This window comes from Nycticebus coucang, chromosome 4 (assembly GCF_027406575.1).
Source record: "Nycticebus coucang isolate mNycCou1 chromosome 4, mNycCou1.pri, whole genome shotgun sequence".
Lineage (NCBI taxonomy): Eukaryota > Metazoa > Chordata > Mammalia > Primates > Lorisidae > Nycticebus > Nycticebus coucang.
The window spans coordinates 117,154,183-117,182,083 of record NC_069783.1 but is presented as its reverse complement, the minus strand read 5'-3'; the positions used below and the strand labels follow the sequence as shown (position 1 = coordinate 117,182,083).

The following is a 27,901-nucleotide window of genomic DNA, read 5'->3' as shown; positions in this document are numbered from 1 at the left end:
TAAACATACAATAAGTGGTATTTGATGTTATTTTTATTGTTTCTGATAATACATTAGATATTAGATATAACCCTCTCACCAGATACATGGAAGGAAGTCCGGGCTAGAATTCCACTTTCAGGTCTAGATCTCTCCTATTGTCTTTCAGGGAATATGTGGAGAGAGGCGGGGATGTGGGGAATGCTGCGGAAGATGGGAGAGGGGGAGTGCAGAAGGAGACCTGTGTTCTGGTCCTAGATCATACACCGACTTACTAAAGACCGTGGGGAAGTCCCCCACCTTCTCTGGATCAAAGATCCCACCTAGAAATAAGGGGGCTGGTCCAAATGACTCTGGAGCCCTTGCCCCTGGGATGTGCTGAGGTTAGAAGATGGTGCATGACCAGTTCTCTTCCTCCCGTGGACTGGATACTACCTGGGGTGAGATATCAGGGCCTTGAGATGTCCTAAAGTAAGCGTCGTTTAGATACATCCTGGGAGCATAGGTCTCAGAGTCCTCATCATCTCTTTGAGGCTGAAAGAGTAAAACACATCATCGTAACAGGAAGCTGGTCTCCCTCCTATGGAAGTAGGCCTCAGCGAACATTTATGGGGGACACTGTGACATGCCACCTTCATCCCCCTTCAAAGAAGGACTTATCAGCCCCAGCTGTGGGGAGGGTGTTCAGCCGGCAGATGTCAACTGTCAGCCCATGTAGGGGTTGCCTCAGCTGCAGAAGCCTTTCACGCAAGGCCACACTCCTCTCTCACGCAAGCCCATATTCAGTGGCTGATCCACGTGGGAGTTCAAAGGCCTGGCCACCTCTGTCTGCTGTGGGACCACTGTAAGGCCATTCCAGCTCCAAAGCTCTGCATTCCTGTTCATTTATTTCTATGCCTTCTCCTGTTTCCTCCCCACCCCCTTTCCATGAGTACTGTGGCCAGCGGATTCTCCCCAGACACCCCATACCTTGAACTCCACCTCTGAGTCTGCTCTCTGAGGAACCCACCCTTGACATTATCAATACCCTGATGTCAGAAAGACTCCTGGCCTGGGAGTGGAAAGGTCCAAGTCTGGGGCCTTCTGCCCCTACTTAGCTGTGTGACAGCCCAAGTTACTCAGCTGCTCTGAGTCTCCCACCTGGCAGACAATAAATGAGAATTATTGAGCATACTGGCTTTGAATCCTAGCTCCACCACTCCTTAACTGTGTGTCCTTAAGCAAGTAACTTCACCTCTCAGAGCCTCCTTTGAAAGACATCTATCTCATAAGGCTGTTGTGGGGATTTAATGAGATGATGTATATCAAAGGGCTTAAGATTGAACCTGAGCCCAAAGCAGATACTCAATAAATAGTGGCTGTTATTGCTTATTATTTCTCTAAGTGGAATGAACTCTAGATAAGGAATATGAAAGTTCCAGGAAGCTTCTGCAAAAATAACTGTAAAATAGGGAGCACAGCCTGTGATTATATGAATTTGAGTGACCTTTAGCAATGGGGAAGTCCTTTGGAAAGAATGGTCTCCAGCCGCACGTCTCAAGCTGTGGATGGGGGCAGAAAAGGAAGGCAAGGAGGAAGCAGAAGATCTCACCAATATATTCCAGGAGCCCACTGGAGACCCATCCCATTTCTTAAAGCATGGGTAACTCAGCCAGGCTGCAGCTTCTTGTGCCAGCCGCCGCCAGCCCTCTGGGTCTCCGCCACCCACATTTCCTGTAGGGTCAGCCGGGTCCAGAATCACAGGCCTGCAGGACAACATTTACAGAGGGAGAGGTGAGGAGCCAGGCTCTGTCTAGGGAGCCAAGATATCAACTGTCAGCCCATGTAGGGGTTGCCTCAACTGCAGAGGCCTTTCACTCAAGGCCACATTCCTTCCTAACAAGCCCACATTCAGTGACTGATCCACGTGGGAGTTTAAAGGCAGAGCAGATACCAGTCTGAGGCAGGCTGGGACTCAGGGCATGAGGACCACCAACCTAGCAGGATGCTGCTCCCTGGGCTTATGTCCTGAGTGCCCAGTCTCCTAAAGGGAAGAGAATAGGAGGAAAAGGAGCCCTGAACTTGGGCCTGACAGACGCGGGTTCAAATCTCCCTCTGTCCTTCATCAGTAGTGTGCCTTTGGGCTGGTCACTTGACCTCTCTTAGCCTAATTTCTTCTCCTATATAAGGAGGAGAGTTCTGCATGCCATCTCAAAAAATGTGGCATGTGAATAGAGAAAATCCAGGCATGTGAAATCACTCAGTGCAGTGATTAGAACATAACAAGGAGTCAATACATGCTAGTTATATTAATAATAATTTTTACTATTACATTAGGATGTGGGAGCCATTATTATTATTGTTATTTCTATTCAAATTTCAGCTATTTTGCTCATGTTCTGTTAAGGTTTGGACGAACTCCTTATTGCTCAGAACTTCGATGCACGCATCTGTAAAATGGTTAGCATAGTGCCTCCTTCATGGTGTTAGAGATTGTGGTTTTGATCAGATGGCAGTAGTAAAAGGCCCAGGAGATTCTCACTGAATGGGGAGCCCTGTTACCTCCTCCATTTCCAAGGTATTGCAGCCGTATCCAGGGGTACATTTATGGGGGGAGCTAAGCCATATGGGGACAAGGTACCTGGGTTTCCTGAGCTGCTTTTTCAGATACTCTCTAATATCTGGGGTTCCAAAGTCATAATACTTTGTCCAGTAGATGCAAAGCTGCTTGTAATTCATAACTAACTCCAAGACAGTCTGAAATCCTTGGGCCGTGATGAACTCTGTTTCCATGCACCCTTCCTCCCAGGCATAGACCGTTAGGAGCTCCAGGGCATACTTCTGTGGCAGGGGCTTCCCAAGTTTGTCCTTACACTGAGAAGAAGGAAAACAATCAGAAACATTTTTTGGTCCAACTTCTATATAAAGTGCATTTCTCATGGGCTAAATCCAGACTACTATCTGTTTCTGTAAATAAAATTTTTTTGGCACAAAGCCAACATTTATGCCTGGTCTATGGCTGTTTCCACAATACAAAGGCAGAGTCGAGTAGTTGAAATAGAGACCCCAGACCTACAATGTCTAAGATATTTACATCTAGTCTTTTACAGAAAAAGTCTGTTGGCCCTGTTTAAGAGCTTGAACTCTGGATTCTTACTGATGAGGGTTTGAATCCCAACTCCATTATTTTCTGATTCTGGGCAGATGACTTAAACTCTCAGAGCCCCGTTTTTGTTTTATTCATCTGTCAAGAGAGTAGTGATAAGAGCTTCTTCCTATGAAAACAAACTGAGAGGAAGGACTTGTAGTATTCCTAAGAGCCGCACAGAAGCAAACAAAATTCCCACTGGAGGAAAATACATAATCCAGATCCTCAAATTATTTCATGAATAATTTTCACATATAATGACCAGCACATAGATAACCAGGCACATAAGGAAAAGACACCAAGAATAATGACCAACAGAAAAAAAAGAGAAATAGTAATAAATCCACAAAGCTTTAAATATTGGAGGATTCACACATACCCATTCTAAGATGCAGAATACAAATGTCTACATACAATAACTAAGAAAATGCCATGAAGGCTACGTTGAACAGTTTGATGAGAATATCTCAGATTGTATATGAAACCAGCACATTGTACCCCTTGATTGCACTAATGTACACAGCTATGACTTAACAATAAAAAAATAATAAAATAAATATTGGAGGATTGAATGGACTTTAAAATAACTAGGAATTTTATGTTAAAAGAAATAAGAGCTTTTAATAGCTAGCAGGGAATTAGAAGCCATAAAAGTAGCATAGCAGATATGAAAAGGAATGAAATTGAAATCCTAAGTTAAAATGACAATAACTGTAATTAATAACTCAATAGCAAATTAGGTAGATGAGAAGACACTGTTGAGAGTAAAATATGGAGTGACAGAAAAAGAGATGGAAAATTCAGAGGCGAGTGTAGAGATATGAAAGAGTAAGAAGGTCTAACAGACACTTAACTCCTGGAGTTACAGGAAGTGAAGAAAGAAAGAGGAAGAGATGGTACTTTAGGAGAATGGCCAACAAGTTCCAAAATTGGTGAACACTGTATATCCATAGATCAGGAACCCAAAATCAACCCTAAGTAGGAAAAATAATAAGGAATCATCATTAAGACACATCAGACTGAAGCTAAACAAATCAAAGACAAAGAGAAAATTCTTAAATGCAGCAGAGGAGTAAGACTTACAGAGGAGCCACTGTTAATATGGACAACTGACTTTTTTTTGTTTTTATTGTTGGGGATTCATTGAGGGTACAATAAGCCAGGTTACACTGATTGCATTTGTTAGGTAAAGTCCCTCTTGCAATCATGTGTTGCCCCCAGAAGGCGTGGCACACACCAAGGCCCCACCCCTCTCCTTCCTTCCCTCTCTCTGCTTTTCCTTCCCCCCACCATGACCTTAATTGTCATTAATTGGACAACTGACTTTTTAATAATGGCACTGGATGATGGAAAGATACACTCAATGTATTGAAATGACCACTAACCCAGCAAATGCACCCTTCAACAATACAGGGAAAAGCAAGACATTTTCAGGTAAACAAAAACGGAGAGAATTTACTACCAACAAGTTGTCACCAAATGAAATCTCAAAGGTTGTACTTTAGAAAAATGACCCCCCTCTGGAAGGTTAGAGGTAGAGGAAAGAGTTAACAGTGCAGAAAGCAGTAAAATATGTGTGTAGATTAAATAAGCATCGGCTATATAACAATGCTTTGAGGCCCTTGAAAATATAGAAAGACTTGAAATACACAACAAAAAATAGTACATAAATTGGAGGAAGTGATGATGGTGGTTAGTGGAGTTAAAACATCTATAAGGAACTTGTATTGCATCAGGAAAGAAAAATACAATTGCTGGTTATGCAGGGACTATCTTGATATTGTAAAATAACTAGTATTCCTGCCTTTTCCCCACTGAATGTAAATAGCACCTTTCTCCCCTCATCACCATGGTTACCAAAAATGCCCTCAATAACATCCAGTATGTCCCTGGGTGCAGTGCTGCTTTTGTAAAGTTTTACAATATTCAGACTCCACGATTAAAATTCCTGGAATAGCAACCGCTGGGAAGTCTAGTGACTAAGTGGTTGTCTTGTTTTCCTAGAAGTCTTGTTTTTAAATTAAGAAGGTTATCCCTAATTATTTTCATTCATTCATTCATTCAAGAAATGTATGTCAAATACCTATAATTATCAGGCAAACTCTTGAGTCAGTAGACCCAAATTCAAATTTTGGTTCTGCTACTTTTTTAGCAGTATTAGCCATCTGACTCTTAGTTTCTCTTTCTGTAAGATGGGCTTAATAATTATATTGGCCCTTATCTAGCTCACAGAATGGGTGTGAAGGTTGAATAAATAAAAGGGCATTTAAAAGTGAACAGAAAAGCATATCACATCCGCAAAAGATAGATAAGCTAAGTTAAGCTAAGCTAATGTTAACTTTCATTACATGTTCTGGCCAGAAGAAGCCATGTTTATTAGGACCAACTGTATGCCAGGCACCATGTTACCTTTGCTGTAGCATGTTACTCTTTGCAAATGAGAAAACAGAAAGAACAGAGAGGTTAAGTTGCTTGTACAAGGTCAGACAGCCAGAAAGTTGGAAGAAAGGGTATCTGAACAGGTTTGTTTGAAGCCCTAGTTTTGCCCTATCCAAATTCTGAAGTGGTTGACTCCATGCACGTGTGTGTGTGTGTGTGTGTAGTTATACATAGCACCATTCATTCCATTTATTCAACAACCAGTTTTGAGCACTTAACTATGTGCAAGGGTCTGTGTTCTTGGGATAGACCAGTGAATAAAACAGAAAAATCCTTTCCTTCAAGTACTTCCCTTCTCTCTCTCTCTCTTTTTTTTTTTGGATGGTAAGTGGGAGGAACAGAGTTTCACGCTGTCACCTAGGCTTGAGTGCAGTGGTGCAATCAGTTCACTGCAGCTTTGAACTCCTGGGCTCAAGTGATCCTCCTGCCCTCATACTCCCAAGTAGCTGGGACTACAGGGGGGGTATCATGACTGGCTAATTTTTCTAATTTTTTTTTTTTTTTTTTGAGAAAGACTCTCATGTTGTCACTGTTGGTAGAGTGCCACAACATCATAGCTCACAGCAACTTCACACTCTTGTGCTCAAGCAATTCTCTTGCCTCGGCCCCTTGAGTAGGTAGGACCACAGGCACCTGCCACAACACCCAGCTATTTTTAGAGATGGAGTCTTGCTCTTGCTCAGGCTGGCCTTGAACTCCTCCTGAACTTAAGCAATCCACCCACCTCGGCCTCCCAGAGTGCTAGGTTTACAGGCATGAGCCACCGTGCCCAGCCTTTAATTTTTTTTTTTTTTTTTGTGAGATGGGGGTCTCACTGTCTTGCTCAGGCTGGCCTCAAACTCCTTGGCCTCAAGTGATCCTCCTGCCTTGACCTCCCAAAGTACTTCTTTCTCTCTCTGCTCTTCCCTTCTCTCCTCCTCTTTCCCTCACTCCCTTTCTTTCTCTGATCCCTCTTTCCCCCTCCTGCTTCCTGTCCAGGACTGCACCAGCCTGGTGCCAGGACCATACCATTTGGTACCAGTGTTTGACTAGGCGGATGAGGCTCTTCAGCTTTGTTGCACGTGGCCTCAAGAAGGCTCGCTGCAACTCCGTGAAGCAGGTGGAGAACTCGCCCTCTTTCTGCAGGTAGATGCACTCCTGAATGAGCTTGACGTAGATTTGGGGGTCAGGTCTACAGCCTTCAGTCCACTGACCTATTAGGGCAAAAAATTCATATTTTTAAGGTGTCAGCTCTTCCCCATGGCTCTTTCAGTCACTCTGGAGGACGAGCTGACTTGTATAACTACACACACACACACACACACACACACGCACTCGGAAATGACTGGTGATGGGGTCAGCGGACGGGACTGCAGACCTAGGGTCAGAAAGCCTGAGGCCCATTCCCAGTGCTCCCTGCTTCCCTCTCTGCTGTGATCACCCCACCCCAGCTGCTATCATCTGTCACCTGGACTCTGACAGCGACCTCCTCACTGGTTTCCCCACATCCCCTGCTCAGCCCAGCACCTACAGCAGCGTTTTAAATCTCCTGGCACACTTGAACCTATAGTTAAACTTCCATGGCACACTTAAATTATGTTGATCAAAAAAATGAGTAAAAGCAAAGAATAAGTGCTTTGAACTTATTTCAAAAATAATTTAATTAATGATCTTAAAAATTTTTCACAGCACACCTAAGATCCTCTCAAGGCACACCTGTGTGCCGGGCACATGGGTTGAAAATCAGTGAGCTAGAGAGATCTTTTAAAATTTGGTCACGCCACTTATTGCATCCCATGATGTCTGCAACAGCCCCTCCCCATGATGTCTGCAACAGCCCCTCCCCCATTACCCCTGGTGGCCAGTTAAGTCGGGTGTGTTTGGCCCCTCTTACCTCTCACCTCACCTCCTGCCTGGCTTCCATTGCTCACTTACTACACTGACCTTGTCTCTCTTCCTTGAATGTGCCAAGTTCATTCCTGCCTCAGGGCCTTTGAACTTGCTGTTCCCTTTTTACAGAACCCCAAGATCTTTCCCAAACTGGCCCCTTCTTATCGCTCAGGCCTCACCTCAGCTCACATGTCACCTCCTCTGGGGGCCCTCCCTCATCACCCTGCCTAGAAAAACCTTCCAGCCTCCATATCATCTGTTTATTGTATCATCCTGTTCAGTTTAACACGGCAAGTATCATTCCATATACCTTGGGGCTTGAGGGGGTTCTTTTATCTACAAGGCACAGTGTCACAGTCATCCCAAGTAGAGGGCAGTGGTGTCATCATAGCTCACTGCAACCTCAAACTCCTGGGTTCAAGCGATCCTCCCGCCTCAGCTTCCTGAGTAGCTGGGACTACTATGCCATGCCCGACTACTACCATGCCCGGCTAATATTTCTGTTTTTAGTAGGGGCAGGGTCTTACTCTTGCTCAGGTTGGTCTCAAACTCCTGAGCTCCAGGAGTCCTCCCTCTTTGCCTTCCAGAGTGTTAGGATTACAGGTGTGAGCCACTACACGGGTTTATTGTCAGGCCCCAGGGCGGAGGTTCCTTGTCTGGCTTAACCATGGCCATGCATGGTCCCTGGCACATGATAGGCTGTGCTTATTGTTGTTTGAATGGCCCCTCCCTCAGCCTGGCCTCTCTCCTGATCTATCTTCCACACCACAGCCAACACCTTCGTTCTACAACACAAATCAGATCATGTTATTTTTCTGCTGAAACCTTACCTGGCTGCCCACTGTGCTCAGGTCAAGTTTATTACCAACACGAGAGGCTTCCTCATTGCTGAGTTACTTCCTCCTGGCACTCCCTGCAGTTTCCCCAACACACCCGACTCTCTTCTAACCTCTGGGCCTTTGTGTGTGCAGTTCTCCTGCCTGGAGCATGCTTCCTTCCTTTCCCTCTCTTCCTCTTATATTTTCTAACCCTTGTACCCCAACCTCCATCACAGGACGAGGCAGAAAGGAGAACATCCCGAACCTCCTCACACCCTTCAGAGCCTCAGTATTCTTTACATGCCTCCTGTAGGCCCAAGAAAACCCGGGCAGTTCCCTTAATTATGCACTCATTACTTATTAATCACTAATTACTAGTTACTAATTAAGTCTAAAAAATAGTAGCCGGGGGAGTGGTGTCTGATAGATGTCACTGCATTTCCCTCAAAAACGAAAAATCTAAAATACTCTGTGCCCTGCTGAGAGTTTGCTGTGGCGTTCTGAGCTGCCTTCACGTACAGTTGGGAAATTCGTATTTTTGAACGCTTACTATGTGGCCGAGCTTAATGCAGATGATACAGTATGATACAGGCAGTGTGGTTTGACCAGTTCTCTTGATGTGGAAGGTGAGCCCCCCAGAGGTTACATGTCCTGATCAAATGTTCCTGCAGATTATACACAATATATATCTATTTCCCAACTAGCCGTGTGAGGTTTCCTTGAGTTATTAGGAATGTAAAACCAGATCTATGCTGCCAGATTTTAGAAATATAAAATCCACACACCTCGCCATAAATGGAACGAGTAGGTCTTGCAGATGCTCTGTACGAAATGTCTTTGGCACACCCAGATTGTGCCAATTTGCTGTTTAATGTCCCTCCTGTGACGTAGTATGACCTTATTCATTCCTGCCCCAGGAAAGAGTCTAGTCCCCATCCTTGCTTTAGCGGGATGCCCTGTTGGGGCAAAACTCTCAAACTGTGGGAGATTCCTCCTCAGAAATAAGCCAAGGGAGAAAAAGAAGCAGTGTTACAGGGCAAAGCTGGGACTCCCTGTAGCTAAAAGCACTCACCCAAGGCGTCAAAGGCTGGCAACACATCAAACTCCACACCCTCATGGAGCTGGGGTGAATACAGCACAAAGCTGAGTACTCGGGGGTTGTCCCATTTTTGACTGTGGACTTCAAACTCCACATCAAATATTTTCTCTCTTTGACAGGCTTGCAGCTGTTTCCTAATTTCCTCGATGTACTCTCTCCGGATATTTAACTGATCCTGAAAACTTTTAAGAGGACTGAGGAAGACAACCAGGTCAGCGTCAGATCGGCCTCTGAGAGCAGTGCCTTTGCCTGAGGAGCCACCCTGAAAAAGATGACAAGAATGATATCTGACACTTAGTGAGATGAGCCTCCCTATATAAAATGACAAGAACAATCACTAACATTACTGAGGGCTAGCCACCATTCTGAGGGCATTGTATGTCGTAAACTCCTATAATGTTCACAATGACGCTACGATTTAGGTACTACTTATTAAAAATCCCTATCTTACAGATGGGAAAACAAGTATTCATTGAGATTCCATGTCAGCCCAATCATCCAGATAATAGGTGGCAGAGATGCAATTCAAATCCTGAGTGCCTGATTCCAGGGTCTCTGTTCTTTCCCCTTTGTCCTCTATTATATTATTATACACCCCAGACTGGCTTGTGCTGGGTGGTTAACACACATTATTTTACTTAATCTGCACAATCCTATGAAATATTGGGAATTATGGATGAGGATACAGAGAACTTAAGTGACTTGCTTACTCAAGGTCTTGCAGCTCTTAACCAACTCATGAGATTGCAGAAATGGTAAGTCCCAGCCTGGCCACTAGTTACCAAATCATTTATCAGAGCTGGGCTTCAGTTCCTCTGTTCCTGAAATGGACATGACCTAGGCCAGTGGTTCACAAACTTTGAGGGCTGAGGGCTTATAGGACCTCACCACAGAATCTTTTTTTAACAAGCCGTGTGGACAAATCAGAAACCAGCTCAGAAGAGCTCAAATCCCCGCCTCCACACTCATGTTAGTACACTGGGGTCTATGTTTTTGCACTTTCTTTCTCTCCACCCCGCCTCCCAATTTGGAACTCCTGCTCATTCGGCCGCCCCTCCCCCAGTCAGGCAGTCCTGGGCTCACCTTCACCACTTTGGACACCCGCACAGGGTGGTGGGTATCTCGGAAACACCTTTCCTTTAAGAAATCGCCCATGATCTTGATGGCTAGTTTGACTTGCTTGCGGAAACATGTGTCTGGCAGGAGATAGTCTTCAATGAACTTGTCCAGATACCTGGCCTGAATATATCTGAGATCCGTCATGATATTCGAGCAGGGACTAGAGAGCCAGTGAGAGCAGAACTGCTTCCCGAGACCTGACAGTCTGGTTTCGTTTTCTTGGAAGGGTGGAGCTACTCCCAGCTGGCTTTGCCTTTTCTTTTTATTTATTTATTTATTTTTTGCTAGCGTGCCCATAGCGCTCAGCGACCTCAGACTCCTGTGCTCAAGCAATCCGTCTGCCTCTGCCTCCCAGAGTGTTAGGATCCCCCACCCCCCACCCACCCCCACCCTCCACCCTCACCCCCCCACCCCCCCCCACCCCCTGTGCCTGGCTCATTTAGCAAATCAAACATCCCCCAGCTCCCAATAGGAAATTGCATCACCAGCCCTTCTACTTTCTGAAACTTCCTCTTTATGCTTTAACCAGCTACAAGTGGCTTTCCTTCCTTTGGACTCCACTCCGAAAATGTTGTTTTTTAACTCTGTGGCCAAGTGACATCATACTTAAAGGCAGATTTGGGGTTTTATTCTTTGTCTTTTCTTTTTTTTTGTCATTGGCAATATGTTTCATAGTCTCCTAAGATTCCCCTGACCCCCCGCAAAATATGCATATTGCAAAAAGAAAAGAAGTCAGAAAAATCAGGAAATGTAAAGATCATGCATACTTCTGAAACTCAAAACTACCACTATGAACATTTCGGTAGAGATCTTTTCAGATGGGTATGTCTGCGTTCACACACACACTCTTATACAGTTCACTTTTCTTTTTTTCAAAAATGATATCATACATCCTTCTTTCCCCTCTTAATTAATAGACTTTATTTCTTGCAGCAGTTTGAGGTAGGCTTACAGAAAAATTGAACAGAAAGTGTAAAGAGTTCCCAGGATCCCTCTCCTTCCACCCATAACTTCCTCTGTTATTAGATTGCTATGGTACCTTTGTAACAATTGATGATTGGTATTAATATTAATACATTATAGTTAATTCATAGTTTACATTAAGGTTCATTCTTTGTGTTGTACAGTTCTATAGGTTTTGCCAAATATAACAGGCTGTGTGTTCCCCGTGGCAATATTTTCCAGAATAATTTCATATCCTCCAATTCCCGTGTTCCACTTACTCATTCCTCTCTGAGTTAGAACTTTCTTCTTTTCTAACAGATGAATTCAATGCTATAAATTTCCTTCTAAGCACAACTTTCACTGTGCTCACATGTTTCGATCGGTTGTTTTTTCATTTTAATTTAGTTCAAAATATTTATGAATATCTTTTGAGACTTCTTCTTTGCCCCCTGCATTATTTTGAAGTGTGTTGTGTAATCTCCTTACCATTTTGAAAATTTTCAGCTATCTTTCTTTTATTGATTTCTTGTTTTATTCCATTACAGCAAAGAGCATACTTTGTATGATATTTCTCTGTTTAAATTTGTCTTTTTAAATCTTTCTTTCTTTTTTTTTTCTCTTTCTTTCTTTTTTGAGACAGAGTCTTGCTCTGTTATTCAGGCACGAGGGCAGTGGAGTGATCATTGCTCACTGCAACTTCAAACTCCTGTGCCTACGTGATCCTCCTTCCTCAGCCTCCTGAGTAGCTGGGACTAAAGTGCCTGCCACAACACCTGGCTAACTTTTCCATTTTTAGTAAGTCTTGCTCTTGCTCAGGCTGGTCTGGAATTCCTGGCTTCGAACAATCCTCCTGCCTTGGCCTCCCAAAAGTGCTAGGGTCACACATGTGAGCCACCTTGCTTGGCCTCATTTTTAATTGTTACGAGTACATAGTAGTTGTATACTACATATATTTATAGGGTACATAAGATGTTTTGATACATATATACCATGTATGATAATCAAATCAGGGTAACCGAGGTATCCATTACCTCAAGCATTTATCCTTTCTTTGTGTTAGCAACATGTTAGTTCACTCTTTTAGTTATTTTAATATATGCCATAACTTATTGACTATAGTCATTCTGTGGTGCTACCATTGTTCATTCTAACTATCTAACTACATTTTTATACCCATTAACCATCCCCACTTTATCCCCTCTCCCCTTTCTGTTTAAATATGTTATGGTATGTTATCTGGCCCAGAATGTGTAGGCTTGAGAAGAATGTATATTTTATTGTTATTGGATCAAGGATTCTGTAGATGTCAACTATGTTTCTTAACAACTCCTTCCCTTGCCCCCTTTTTTTTTCTATCAGATCTTCAAGACACATCAACTTCTTTTTGTGTGTGTGTGTGTGTGTGTGTGTATGTGGTTTTTGGCCAGGGCTGGGTTTGAACCTACCACCTCCGCAATGTGGGACCGGTGCCCTACTCCTTGAGCTACAGGCGCCGCCCGAGAATTTGTTTCTTTAGTTTAATCCAATATTTCACATCCACTTCTTTTAAAACTTCAGGTTAATGTGAGGGTACAATTAGGTTACAATATTTGCATTTGTTAGGTAGAGTCCCACTTATAGTTGTGTCCCACACCCAGGAGGTGTGCCATACACCCCGACATTGTGTCCGTTAAGTGGGAACACACTAGTCCTCCTCCCTCCTCCCCTCTTCCACCTCTTTCATTCCACCTCTCCCCAACTTGAATTGAATTGAGTTTTTCTCTTATTGGGTGTGTATTAGATCATCTACTGGCTTCATATTAGTGTTGAGTACATTGGATTCTTGCTTCTCCATTCTTGTGATACTCTACTAAGAAGAATGTCTTTCAAATTCATCTAGGTCAACACACAAGATGTAAAGTCTCCATCTTTTTGATGGCTGAATAGTATTCCACAGTATACATATACCACAGCTTGTTAATCGAATTCTGGGTTGACGGACATTTAGGTTGTTTCCACATCTTGGAAATTGTAAGTTGAACTGTGATAAACAATCTAATGCAAGTGTGTTTATGACAAAATGATTTATTTTCTTCCAGGTAGATGCCTAGTAATGGGATTGTGGGATCAACTGGGAGGTCTAATTTGAGTTCTTTGAGGATTCTCCATGTTTCTTTTCAAAGAGGCTGTATTAGTTTGCAGTCCCACCAGCAGTGTAAAAGCGTTCCCCTCTCTCCATATCTGTGTCAGCATCTGGAACTTGGGATTTTGTGATGTGGCCTAGTCTCACTGGGGTAGATGATATCTCAGGGTGGTTTTGATTTGCATTTCTCTGGTGATTAGGGACAATGAGCATTTTTTCATATGTTTGTTAGTCATTCATCTTTTCTTCTTTTTTTTTTTAAATCAGCGTCTGGCTCTATTGCCCCAGGCCAGAGTGCGGTGGTGTACTCATAACTCACTGCAGCCTCAAACTCCTGGGCTCAAGTGATCCTCCTGTCTCAGCCTCTCAAGTAGGTGGGACAACAGGCATGTGCCACTACACTGGCTAATTTTTCTACTTTTTGTACAGACAGAGTCTCACTACATTGCTCAGGCTGGTCTTGAACCCCTGGCCTCAAATAGCCATCTCTACCTGTTGGATGAATTCCTGTTGGCACCAGTGGGAGACTCTGCTTTCAACTGTGCAGAGACCTTCGATCTTTGTTTTAGCCTTGGCCTCCCAAAGCACTAGGATTACAGGCGTGAGCTATCACACTCAGCCTATAACCTCTTTTCTTAATCAGATTATTAATAAATGAATGCTCTCCACTCCTGCTGTATGAGATGTTGACTTATGCCTAGGAAAAAAATGTAACCACAAAGGTTGGGGAGAGGCTCTGTCTTTACGATAATTACTTCAGTCATCAGTTGAAGTGCTGATATATCAAAGATTTTGTTTGTTTCCAAATGTCTTCATGGAAATTGTAGTTGCTAAATACTTTTGGTTACAAATCCATAAACAGATCCAATGTGAGTACAACACAAGACGTGTCTGTAGAAAACCAGTATTGAGTTCTTTGGAAAGTTGCAATAAAGGCAAATTTCATAAAACATTGCATAGAATTAGCAAAGAATGAGACAGCTGTTAAAGAATGAGGAAATATGGAAGAAATCCGATTATGCCCAGGACTATGACCTCTTGCCTTTGCATGTGGCTTTAAATTATTGTTCCCGTTAAAGAAACAAAAATAGGAAATTATAGATTACTCATTTTTGTGATTTTCAAGAAAAGAAATAATGCAGCGCTCCAGTCAGGGGGCCTGCCCTCAGTAGGAAGGTCTAGGTCTTCACTGAGTGATAGGGGAGTGAAGGCATGTTTGTGGGCCAGGACTATTAAGTTGGAGAATCCTGATACTCTGATGCTCTACTCTACATATGTACGTGTGTAGTCAAAGAACCGAAAAGGGGAATCAACATGTTTGAGGTCACACAGCTAATTTGGACACGAGCCAAGCAAAATATATTCGTTATGTGTATACTTTTCTTTTCTTGGTGCTCTTTTTTAAAAATTATTTTTATTTATTTATTTATTTATTTTTTATTGTTGGGGATTCATTGAGGGTACAATAAGCCAGGTTACACTGATTGCAATTGTTAGGTAAAGTCCCTCTTGCAATCATGTCTTGCCCCCATAAAGTGTGACACACACCAAGGCCCCACCCACCTCCCTCCTTCCCTCTTTCTGTTTCCCCCCCATAACCATAATTGTCATTAATTGTCCTCATATCAAAATTGAGTACATAGGATTCATGCTTCTCCATTCTTGTGATGCTTTACTAAGAATAATGTCTTCCACGTCCATCCAGGTTAATACGAAGGATGTAAAGTCTCCATTTTTTTTAATGGCTGAATAGTATTCCATGGTATACATATACCACAGCTTGTTAATCCATTCCTGGGTTGGTGGGCATTTAGGCTGTTTCCACATTTTGGTGATTGTAAATTGAGCTGCAATAAACAGTCTAGTACAAGTGTCCTTATGATAAAAGGATTTTTTTCCTTCTGGGTAGATGCCCAGTAATGGGATTGCAGGATCAAATGGGAGGTCTAGCTTGAGTGCTTTGAGGTTTCTCCATACTTCCTTCCAGAAAGGTTGTACTAGTTTGCAGTCCCACCACCAGTGTAAAAGTGTTCCCTTCTCTCCACATCCACGCCAGCATCTGCAGTTTTGAGATTTTGTGATGTGGGCCATTCTCACTGGGGTTAGATGATATCTCAGGGTTGTTTTGATTTGCATTTCTCTAATATATAGAGATGATGAACATTTTTTCATGTGTTTGTTAGCCATTCGTCTGTCGTCTTTAGAGAAAGTTCTATTCGTGTCTCTTGCCCATTGATATAAGGGATTGTTGGCTTTTTTCATGTGGATTAATTTGAGTTCTCTATAGATCCTAGTTATCAAACTTTCGTCTGATTGAAAATATGCAAATATCCTTTCCCATTGTGTAGGTTGTCTCTTTGCTTTGGTTATTGTCTCCTTAGCTGTACAGAAGCTTTTCAGTTTAATGAAGTCCCATTTGTTTATTTTTGTTGTTGTTGCAATTGCCATGGCAGTCTTCTTCATGAAATCTTTCCCCAGGCCAATATCTTCCAGTGTTTTTCCTATGCTTTCTTGGAGGATTTTTATTGTTTCATGCCTTAAGTTTAAGTCCTTTATCCATCTTGAATCAATTTTTGTGAGTGGGAAAGGTGTGGGTCCAGTTTCAGTCTTTTACATGTAGACATCCAGTTCTCCCAACACCATTTATTGAATAGGGAGTCTTTTCCCCAAGGTATGTTCTTGTTTGGTTTATCAAAGATTAGGTGGTTGTAAAATGTTAGTTTCATTTCTTGGTTTTCAATTTGATTCCAAGTGTCTATGTCTCTGTTTTTGTGCCAGTACCATGCTGTCTTGAGCACTATGGCTTTGTAGTGCAGACTAAAATCTGGTATGCTGGTGCCCCCAGCTTTATTTTTGTTACAGAGAACTGCCTTAGCTATACGGGGTTTTTTCCGGTTCCATACAAAACGCAGAATCATTTTTTCCAAATCTTGAAAGTACGATGTTGGTATTTCGATAGGAATGGCATTGAATAGGTAGATTGCTTTGGGAAGTATAGACATTTTAACAATGTTGATTCTTTCCATCCATGAGCATGGTATGTTCTTCCATTTGTTAATATCCTCTGCTATTTCCTTTCTGAGGATTTCATAGTTTTCTTTATAGAGGTCCTTCACCTCCTTCGTTAGGTATATTCCTAGGTATTTCATTTTCTTTGAGACTATGGTGAAGGGAGTTGTGTCCTTAATTAGCTTCTCATCTTGACTGTTATTGGTGTACACAAAGGCTACTGACTTGTGGACATTGATTTTATATCCTGAAACATTACTGTATTTTTTGATGACTTCTAGGAGTCTTGTGGTTGAGTCTTTGGGGTTCTCTAAGTATAAAATCATGTCGTCAGCAAAGAGGGAGAGTTTGACCTCCTCTGCTCCCATTTGGATTCCCTTTATTTCCTTGTCTTGCCTAATTGTATTGGCTAGAACTTCCAGCACTACGTTGAATAGTAAAAGTGACAGAGGACAACCTTGTGTGGTTCCAGTTCTAAGAGGAAAAGCTTTCAGTTTTACTCCATTCAGTAAAATATTGGCTGTGGGTTTGTGGGTTTGTCATAGATAGCTTCAATCAGTTTTAGAAATGTGCCACCTATGCCTATATTCTTCAGTGTTCTAACTAGAAAAGGATGCTGGATTTATCAAATGCTTTTTCTGCATCTATTGAGAGGATCATGTGATCTTTATTTTTGCCTCTGTTAATATGGTGGATAACGTTTATAGACTTGCATATGTTAAACCAGCCTTGCATCCCTGGGATGAAGCCTACTTGATCATGATGAATGACTTTTTTGATGATACGCTGTAATCTATTGGCTAGGATTTTGTTGAGAATTTTTGCATCTATGTTCATGAGTGAGATTGGTCTGTAATTCTCCTTTTTGTTTGGGTCTTTTCCTGGTTTTGGTATCAGGGTGATGTTTGCTTCATAGAATGTGTTGGGGAAGATTCCTTCTTCATCAATTTTTTGGAATAATTTCTGCAGTACAGGAATAAGCTCTTCCTTGAAGGTTTGATAGAATTCTGGAGTGAAGCCATCTGGACCAGAGCATTTTTTGGTTGGAAGATTTTTTATTGTTTCTTTGATCTCAGTGCTTGAAATTGGTCTGTTTAGGAGCTCTATTTCTTCCTGGCTAAGTCTAGGGAGAGGGTGTGATTCCAAATATTGATCCATTTCCTTCACATTGTCAAATTTCTGGGCATAGAGTTTCTGGTAGTATTCAGAGATGATCTCTTGTATCTCTGTGGGATCAGTTGTTATTCCCTCTTTATCATTTCTGATTGAGGTTACTAGAGATTTTACTTTTTTATTCCTCGTTAGTCTGGCCAATGGTTTATCTATTTATTTTTTCAAAAAACCAACTCCTTGTTTCATTAATTTTCTGAATGATTCTTTTGTTTTCAATTTCATTGATCTCTGATTTGATTTTGGAGATTTCTCTTCTTCTACTGAGTTTAGGCTTAGATTGTTCTTCTTTTTCCAATTCCATAAGATGGCTTGTGAGATTGTTGATGTGCTCTCTTTCTGTTTTTCGAATGTAGGCATCTAAAGCGATGAATTTTCCTCTCAAAACTGCTTTTGCAGTATCCCACAGGTTTTGGTAGCTTGTGTCTTCATTGTTGTTATGCTCAAGGAAGTTAATGATTTCCTGTTTTATTTCTTCCTTCATCCATCTGTTATTCAACAGAAGATTGTTTAGTTTCCATGCCTTTGGGTGGGGTCGAGCATTTTTGTTAGAGTTGAGTTCCACCTTTAGTGCCTTATGGTCTGAGAAGATACAAGGTAAAATTTCAATTCTTTTGATTCTGTTGATATTTGTTTTGTGTCCCAGGATATGATCAATTTTGGAGAATGTTCCATGGGGTGATGAGAAGAATGTATATTCTTTATCTTTGGGATGGAGTGTTCTATATGCGTCTATCAAGCACAGTTGTTCTAGGGTCTCATTTAAATCTCTTATATCCTTCTTTAATTTCTGTTTAGAGGATCTGTCCAGCTCTGTAAGAGGAGTATTAAGGTCCCCTGTTATGATGGTATTATCAGATATCATATTGCTCAGACTGAGTAAGGTCTGTTTCAAGAATCTGGGAGCATTTAAATTGGGTGCATAGATATTTAGAATTGAAATGTCTTCTTGTTGTATTTTTCCCTTGACCAATATAAAGTGACCATCTTTGTCTTTTTTGACTTTAGTTGCTTTAAATCCACATGTATCTGAAAATAAGATTGCAACTTCTCTTTTCTTCTGAATTCCATTTGCCTGAAAAATTGTCTTCCAACCCTTGACTCGGAGCTTTAATTTGTCTTTTGAAGCCAGGTGTGTTTCTTGCAGACAGCAGATGGATGGCTTGTGTTTTTTAATCCAGTCAACCAATCTATGTCTCTTCAGTGGGGAATTCAAGCCATTAACATTTATTGAGATAATTGATAAGTGTGGTAGTATTCTATTCATCTTATTTTGTGATAGTCCATTGCTTAGTTTTATCTTTTGCATCAGTGTGGAGGTTTGGTTCTGTCCTTTAATTTCTGAGTTCTTACTTTGCTGCTGATCCATTGTGGTGGTCAGTGTGCAGAACAGGTTGAAGTATTTCCTATAGAGCTGGTCTTGTGGCAAATTTCCTCAATGTTTGTATATCCGTAAATGATTTGATTTCTCCATCAATTTTGAAGCTTAGCTTAGCAGGGTACAGAATTCTAGGCTGGAAATTGTTCTGTTGAAGTAGATTAAAGGTAGATGACCATTGTCTTCTTGCTTGGAAAGTTTCATTAGAGAAGTCTGCAGTCAATCTGATGGATTTGCCCCTGTAGGTCAACTGGCGCTTACTCCTGGCAGCTTGCAGAATCTTTTCTTTTGTCTTGACTTTGAACAGGTTCATCACAATGTGTCTTGGAGAAGCTTGGTTAGAGTTGAGGCGACCTGGGGTCCGATAGCCCTCTGAAAGCAGTGTGTCAGAATCTTTGGTGATATTTGGGAAATTTTCTTTTATAATATTCTCTAGTATGGCTTCCATTCCTCTGGGGCATTCTTCTTCCCCTTCTGGAATTCCTATAACTCGTATGTTGGAACGCTTCATAAAGTCCCATAATTCTGACCGTGAACCTTCTGCTTTCTCTCTCTTCTTTTCTGCCTCTTTTACTATCTGAGTTATCTCAAAAACTTTGTCTTCTACCTCTGAAATTCTTTCTTCTGCATGGTCTAACCTGTTGCTGATACTTTCCATTGCATCTTTAAGTTCCCTGATTGACTGTTTAATTTTCTTCAGCTCTCTATATCCTTTTTATATTCTTCATATCGCTCATCTCTTATTTGATTCTGTTTTTGGATTTCCTTTTGGTTATTTTCCACTTTATTAGCAGTTTCCTTCATTGTTTCCATCATTTCTTTCATTGTTTTCAACATGTGTATTCTAAATTCCCTTTCTGTCATTCCTAACATTTCTGTATAGGTGGAATCCTCTGCATTAGCCACCTCATGGTCCCTTGGCGGGGTTGTTCTGGACTGGTTCTTCATGTTGCCTGGAGTTTTCTGCTGATTCTTCCTCATGGGTGATTTCTTTTATCTGTTTCCTTGCCCTAATTTTCCTTTCACTTCCTCTTGCTCTTTAAGTTCTCGTGCCTATGGACTAAGGGTTACAGGACCAGAAGGGTGAGAAGGTTTAAGAGCAAAAAAGGGATGAAAGAAAGGAGGACTGAGTGATAAGAAAAAAAAAAAAAAGAAAAATAGAGAAAGGAGAGGGGGTGGGTAAAAGGAATATTGACAAAAAGAAGAGAGGCACAGAAAGAGGGAGACAGAGCAATATAGGTGTACAGTAGGGTACTTTGATACAACCTTAAAAAAAAAAACACCTTCTGGGGGTGCCCAGTGGGGTGTTTCCCTTGAGGTCAGCAGCTCTTTGCTGACCTGATCAGACACAGTACCCCACCTCCACCAAGTAGAGAGGAAAGACAAAAATGCTATAAATCAAACCAAAACAAGCAAACAGAAAACTTTACGGGATAAAATTGGCTGGAAAAACCAAATAATAGCGGTAGAAACACTAACAAAAATGAAGTTCTAATTATTGAAATAGGCAGCAATGGGAAATTATAATTAAGCTAGAAAAATTGAGAAAGAAAAAGGATCTGTATGGAAAAGGTTGAACTTAAAAAACAAAACAACAATCCACAACATCAAAATAAACAAAAAAAACAACCAAACCCCCCCCCCCAAAAAAAACACAACCAAAAACAAAGCAGTATGTATATGTTATTGAATATTGTCTGGGCAACACGTGGTCTTCTGGGGTATGAGATGTTAATCACAGTTCTGATACGACTGGAGGCTGCTAGTTTCTCAAAGCCCAGCAGGTAGACACCCTAAATCTCTCTTCAGCCCACTTAAAAGGCACTTTGAACTTGTTCATTTACTGAGCAGAAGCTTTCTCAGGGAAGTGCTTGTCGCTGGAATCACTGCTGAAGTGGCTATCCACTTATCCTGTGTGTCAAAACTGGTCTCCCTCTGCCCCCGAGGGTTAGGGCTGCAAGGCGGCTCAGACCCTGCCCTTAGGCTACTTGGTCGCTGGGTTACCAGCTCCCACCCAATTCCAGCTCTGCGACCCTGAGGGCGGAGCTTGCCGGGGCAGATCGCTCACAATGTCTGCCTGTGACCCAGAGCCAAACACTGTTAGCTTCATCTGGCTCAGCGGCTCAGACTGGGGCCCTAGACAAAGGCGAAAGTTCTCCGCACTCCCGCTCAGGCTCTCCCCAAGGCAGTTCAGCTGAGTGCCATGTCCAGAGACACCAAAACAGTTCACAGGTAAGGCCTTTCTGGTTTGCAGTCTCACTGCTACTGAACTTACAGTTGTGGGCGGGTTTAGACGGATTGAACACACGCGACCACGTGCCGGTTTTCCACTGTTTTAGTCCTCCTCTTGGGGTCCAGAAGTCTCTCGCTGACTCCCTGTATCCTCTCAGGGGTGATGATAGGCAGATCCCACCAGCCAGAGATGCCTGGAGTCCTATATCCCCAGACTCACGGTGCCCAGATGCAAGGAAGCTGTTACTCGGCTGCCATCTTGCTCCGCCTCCCCTTAAAAATTATTTTTAATTGTTATGGATACATAATAGTTGTACATATTTATGGGGTGCATATGCCGTTTGCTATAGGCATAAAATGTACAATGGTAAAATCAGAGTCTTTGAGGGTATCCATCACCTCTAATGGTTCATTTAACCTATCAAGCCATCCCTGGCAAAACCGATGGAGCTGGGGGCGGGGGCAGTCACTCAGGTTCTGGAGCACTGAATGTTTCATTCCGCTGGCCACGTGCCCAGCTGAGGTTAGGACTGCATTGCTCTCACCAGAAACCACCTGTCCCTTTCACCAGCCTCACCTTTGCCAGCCCTGATGGGAGCCCAGATCTCAGCAACATGGTCTTGCCTCGGACTCCTACTCAGAACCAACATGGCTAGCTGTTAGTTGAATTCCTGTCAGCACCAGTGGCAGACTCTGCTTCCAACTGTGTAGAGATCTTCAAGCTCTATTTTCAACCTCACTTGAGCTTCTCCCAATTTCCGATCCAATATCCTGTTTTCAATCAATGCCACCTCAAGGGTATTTTTCCCTGATGTGAGCCTCTATGGGTTAAAGGTCAGGTGCTGGCAAGTTGAAATGGCATTTATCAAGCCCCTACTATGTGCTGGGGACTCATCAATGATTATCCCACTGGAACCTCTCAGCAACTCTTTGAAGTATTTATTGATGTCCCCATTTTCTGGATGAGGCAACTGAGACTCAAAGAGGGTAAATGACTTGGCCAAATTTCCACAGCTAGAAAGTGACAGGATTTGAATGCTGGATTGAAATGATTAAAAGGCTGGTGTGCTTTTCAGGACAGGTACTTTCTACTATATCATATTGCCTTTTGCAGAGTATTTTATTTTAATGAGGGCAAAAAAAGCATAATTAGTTTTCTGTGCAACTCATCCCAAAATAATAACACCCACTCAGTCCATGTGCATGGGAGGCCAACACAAGCAAGCCCTTCACTTGGACAGATAAGGGTGCTTCCCCTCCCAACAATTCTCACAGACTTTTATTGCAATCTCAGGCATGAGAAAACACAGCACAGCAGCAAGCTTCAAATAGAGAGTCAAGGTTAAAAAACAAGGGGTTTTTCTTCAACTGCGTAATTTAAATCTTAACGCATTCTGTTTGTTGCACTTCTGTCAAGCTTTAACCTTATCACTGCTAAACATGACTTAGGGTTGAGATAGTATGCTGTGTCTAGTGAGTATTGTTTTTAGTACTCAGGGCTAGCGGTGATGTTTGGATTGTTCCCAGATCACTCTGTCCCTACTGCCTAGCACTTTTAACCCTATGCTTTATCCTACAATTAGCCAGGTCAGGCTTACCAATATTTTCAAAAAATTTCCTCATGGATGTTCATTTCAGCCTGTTAGCCATGTGGGGTGAAGGAGGACAATCAGTTAAGGGATGGAAATTAGATATCTTTTCAACTGTCATCTATGACTAACTGGTGGTGGCTTCTTGAAACACTGTGTTGAGAAGAATTCAAGGGCTGCTTGTAGGCTCTGTGGGGGAAATGCTGTACTGATTAGTGATGTCTGCTGTGAGTGCTGGGAGAGTGGCAAGTGTCTCCAGCTGATCCTGTGAAGCTTGTACTGACCTATTGGCATTTCTCTCCACCTGCTGGCAGCCAGCTGAATTTCAGGAAAAACTGTTGGACTTTTAGGGAAGTGGTTTTCAAAGTTATGATGAAGGTAGAAATCACAAGACATCCACTAGGACGTATTTTCAAATATACACCTTGCTCTCAGGGTTCAGCACAATCTGTGGGGGAAGTGGGCAGTTTGAAAATAAATCTCCCTAGTGATTCATATATGCTAACTTCTGCCCCCAACATTGAGAACCACCATTTTGGGGGTGAGAAAAAGGACATTGTCTCGAATGTTCATTTGGAAAAGAAGTTTCTGATGGGATAGAATTAAGTTCCTTCTGAAAGTAAACAACATTCCTGATAAAATGCTTAAGCACTTTTGGGATAGATTATATGAGATTAAGAATCCTTCTGGAAAGTTAGTTACCTACTCAGTTTACTTTCAGGACGATTGAGAATTTCAAATGAAAGGCTATCTGTGAAGGTTCACTGTAGGTTGGAAGGTGCTACAATGCAAGGGAGGTGTTTGATGATCCATGTTATTATTAATCAGTATATTAAGAACACCGGATTGGGAGTCTAGTGATCTAGCTCTTTTCCTAGCAGTCCTTGTGAAACATGTCATTTCTGGGCTTCTCTGGGCCTTAGTTTCTTCATCTGTCTGATAAGTGAGTTGATTGAACTAGGTCTTGAATCGAGTCTATTCTTTTAATCTTTGCAATATCTGATTCTATGATGACTTGGGACTTTACCCAGTGTTTGGGGCAGGAGGACAAAGATGCCATTGTTGGGTGAGTGCCTACAAAATCATTCTTCTAAAGGGCTGTGAGGCCAGTCAGGTTACCTTGAGCCCACCTGCCCAAGATGAAATCCACTAGAAAGAAAACTCCGCATGGGCAGAGACTTCATCTGTCTTATTCATCTGCTGTATTCCCAGTGCCTGGAACATAGTAGATTCTCATGACATAATGACTCTCCAAATAGCATGTATCCCAGTAGGGAGGAAGACCTTCCAGAAACTAGAAAGGAAAAATGCAGACCACAGATTTTCTTGGATATTCCTACTTTATTTTTGGCTACATCTCCACAAAGAAAGATGGTGGGTGGTTGTGCATGCACTGGAGGCTGTGACTGTATTCTAGGCAGGGGGGTGATTACATTTGTCGGGAAGAGAGTGCACCCAGACTGACTAGGAGCATGTGAGCTTGCTGCATGCTGATTCCAGCGCCAACACCAGCGTCAGGCTTGGGCAACACAGCCAGCATGCTTTCTTCTAAGGGTGAACCGTGGCAGGGGAGGGAGGCTAAGAGTAGGTGCCACAGGGGACTAGTGGGGAAAGATGGGGCTGAAAGGAAAGATGGTGTCCAAGAAGCTGTTGGCCACCTAGGGGCAGGCAAAGAGCTCAGTATTTAGAAAACGATTATTCAAGGTAAGAAATGAGTCCTCCAATGAATTGTGCAGGGAGCTAAGGGTGGAGGGCATGTGATTTGGGGGAAAGTGAGAGTTTCAGCATCCATCTGATGCTTTTATAGAGAATGATGAGGACTCAAGATGATTTGGGATGACTTTCACGAGAAAAAGGACTTAATAAAAATTGGGAAAATCAAACTTTTCTAGGGGGCACCGAAAACTGCCTGACCCCAACCTCAAATGTATAATGTTTTTCCACGTTGCCTTTTCCTCCTTTTTTAAAAAGAAAATTGTGGGAAGAAAGTGAATACTTGATGAACCAAAAGCCTTTAGCATCAGCGTCTGCCACTTTCTAAAGTTTCATGTCTATGATGGTATTTGATTTTCCCAGCAAACTTAGTAAAAAGAGTGCAGGAGACAGAGACACAGACAAAGAGACAGAGACTCAGGGTAGTTCTGAATGAGAGACAGGATGTGAGAGAATCAATGAAACAGCGTCAAAGGCTGTCAGGGACGGGCCTAGCTTGTTCATCTAACTAAGAGCAGAGGACGGAGAAAGGCTTTGGAGGGGCCCCCTTGGACCCACAGCCCTGGTCTTCTAAATGTCTCCTGTGCTCACCTGGGAGCAGGGGCTGAGGGAGCCCCTCTATGGGGCACTTAAGCAGCTTGAAGGAGGCTGCCATGCACCTGGGGCAGCACCAGCTGCCAGTCCTAGGTCGGAGGATGCCTGGCTCTGCCAACAGAAGTGGGTGATTTAAGAAGCATCAGCCCAGGTGGAGCTTCAGGTCTGGGCCAGTTTCTCAGAGTTTTTTGGTCAGGTTGGTAAAAGGAGATGAGAGCAGGAGGCTGGGTTAAGACACAGGTTTCTTGTTTTTGCTATTTATACCACCAGAAAGGGGAGCGGAGGGGAGGCAGGGAGTAGAGAGAAGAGCTGAGAGGCTGAGAAAGGGAGAATGTAACGTGACAAAAGTTAGGGAAAGGAAAGAGGGAAGGCAATAGAGAAAGGGTACTTTTTTTTTGGCTAGGAAGCAAACAGGTAACATTCTGAAAGAGAAGGGCTTTTAAGTCCACCCGGGTTTTCTATGGGTCCATTTCTTGATGCATTTGGAGCAGGGAAGGTGGGTTCTTAAACATGGTGGTCTGTTTTCCTGGCAATTGGGGGGTGTATTTTGGAGGGGCAGAGGAGTTCAGAGGCTCTATTTTTGCTCCGATGCTTGTCGTTGTCCTCACAGCATTGACTGGGTCTTCTAACAACTGAGGGAAGATGCAGACACAACACAGGGAACCAAAGGGGTGTGTGTGTGTGTGTGTTCAAGGCCAGGAGGGTCTAAAAACAGTCCCAGTGATGAAGAACCCTCACAAATTTACCCAAACTGAGAGGTTATTAAATAACCAACCTCTTTGAAGACCTCTCCCCACCCCCATCCTAGGTCTCTATCCCAGGACCAGAGAGGGACTTTGTTTAGAGCCCGGCTCAGCATCAGAAAGGGGGGAGTCTTTGGCAGCAGCCCAACATGAGGGGACCTCAAAGGTGGGCTCAGGGAAGGCGGCAGGGGACCGGGGGAGGCAGGCATAAAGAAGAGAGACCAGAGTGCTGTGGGCAGCTGGGCAGGCTGGGGTGACCCAGGCAGGGGGCGGGACATGGAGTTGGGGACCTGGGCACCGTCCTAATCGCTCGACACGTGGTTCTCATTCTGTAGCTGGTGCCAACGCTCAATCTTCTTGTCCTTATTTTTCAGACACTCGTACCAGTGTTTTAAGCGCTCTCCTTTGGCTGAGATCCCCAGCTGGCAGCCTCCTGGGGGACAATGAGAAGACAAGGATAGGGGATCAGAAGAAAGGGATACGTGGGATTCTAATTCTAGACCCACAGGGGTAGTTGGGGGTGGGTGTGAACCACCATCAAGCAGGGACCCCCAGCAGCTTAGGATCCACTTTCTACAGAGGTTGGCTATTATGATATGCTGCTCTTATTATTACTACCTTTGACCTTCTTGGCCTGAAGAATCTGCAATGGCTCCCCACTATAGCACTAAGTCATTATTTCATTGTCTATTTTTTTAAAAATGAATTTGATTTTTTAGACACGGGGAATCACTCTGTCACCAAATCTGGAGTGCAGTGGTGTGCTCACAGCTCACTGCAGCCTCAGATTTCTGGGCTCAAGTGATCCTCCTGCCTCAGCCTCCCGAGTAGCTGGGACTACTTGCATGTACCACCGTGCCTGTCTAATTTTTTAAATTTTTGTAGTGATGGGGTCTTGCTGTGTTGCCTAGGCTGGGCTTGTACTCCTGGCCTCAAGTTATCCTCTTGCCTCAGCCTCTCAAAGTGCTGGGATTATAGATGTATCTCCATTCATTGTCTATTTGTTAAAGACTTTCTACAAATCACCACTCTGCTCACTAAAACTTTTCTACTTCTATTTCCATTTCATCATCCTGCTCAATCCTGTCTTTACACCTTTGCTCAGGCTGTAACTCCCACCTGGAGTTCCCTTCCTGCTCCATTTAATTATTTTACTTCCTCATTATTTGGAGGGAGACTGGGAACATTAAAACCTTTATCTTCGACCTGCAAATCAATTAAGGAGAACTCCCTTGCACCCTGTTTTCTGCAGAGACTGCATACCTCACCCTCTTGTGATTTAATTACTCTATTGAAGGTAATTATTTGAGCAGCAAATAATCAAACTTTGTAAGCCCTTTTATATAAAGACATTCCCACATTGGATCAAAAGCAAGACCATGGACCCCACGTACCATGGGGTTGCCAAAAGAAAAGGAGTGACTTCAACTCTCTGTAGCCCTGGGTAAGTCTCCCTCTTCAGGGAGGATAGCAGAGGGGGTTTTCTCTGAAGTTGGGAGAACTTACCAATGTAATCGTTGGATTTGCCAATGTCATAGTCCCAAACAGAGATGTCCAGTGATTTCTTTGCCAGGTCGCTGTGTTTGATGTCATAGAAAAACTCCTAGATTCAATGGAGGAAGATGAGAGTGAGAGTCCTCTGAGCCTTCAGCATTGGGAGCTATGAGGCTGAGTCGGACGACGGTATGTGGGCCAGGAGGGGGTCCCTGAGCTGGCATTCTAGGAGCAAGGGGGAGGGGGAGTCTTCCCACCTGAGCCTCTGTCCTAGCACCAGTGATCCCATTTCAAGAAACACTCTGTGTAACAAAGCCCTGGGATCCTCTTTTCAGTGAATTTGCTGTTTGAAATTGGGAGGGCTGGTAGGGTTTTTTCTAGTAGATCTGGTCCTGGTCAAGTTTCCTTGAAGGCTGATGGCCATGAAGTCAGACCTTCTCTCCTGGTAGCTTCTGAAGGGGC

General features: G+C 43.0%; 2 protein-coding genes across 11 annotated transcripts in view; both read right to left on the bottom strand.

The window, feature by feature from the left end:
* Positions 1–15: 15 nt before the first annotated feature.
* Positions 16–10,792, bottom strand: OAS1 (2'-5'-oligoadenylate synthetase 1). The gene is made up of 6 exons (XM_053589711.1): positions 10,415–10,792; positions 9,305–9,593; positions 6,554–6,738; positions 2,600–2,832; positions 1,571–1,724; positions 16–513 (listed from the first exon to the last, which is right to left on the bottom strand). Exons 1-6 carry the CDS (start codon positions 10,592–10,594, stop codon positions 364–366), a joined length of 1,191 nt encoding a protein of 396 aa, XP_053445686.1. The 5' UTR covers positions 10,595–10,792; the 3' UTR covers positions 16–363.
* A 13,424-nt stretch (positions 10,793–24,216) lies between these two features.
* RPH3A (rabphilin 3A) overlaps positions 24,217–27,901 on the bottom strand; it is a 325,966-nt gene continuing 322,281 nt past the window's right edge. For all 10 annotated transcript variants that reach the window (XM_053588109.1, XM_053588112.1, XM_053588113.1 and 7 more), the window contains 2 exons: positions 27,452–27,548; positions 24,217–26,378 (listed from right to left, as the gene is read on the bottom strand). In XM_053588109.1, coding sequence (XP_053444084.1) covers positions 26,248–26,378; positions 27,452–27,548 — 228 coding nt within the window. In that variant the 3' untranslated portion in view covers positions 24,217–26,247. The remainder of the gene's footprint in view (positions 26,379–27,451; positions 27,549–27,901) is intronic.

Coding starts and splice junctions, on each gene's coding strand:
- OAS1 (XM_053589711.1), bottom strand. CDS start 10,594: ATGACGGATCTCAGATATATTCAGGCCAGGTATCTGGACAAGTTCATT. Junction 6,739..9,304: donor GCCAGCCTTTGACGCCTTGG/GTGAGTGCTTTT, acceptor TTGCCCTAATAG/GTCAGTGGACTGAAGGCTGT. Junction 1,725..2,599: donor AAGCAGCTCAGGAAACCCAG/GTACCTTGTCCC, acceptor GTTGTCCTGCAG/GCCTGTGATTCTGGACCCGG.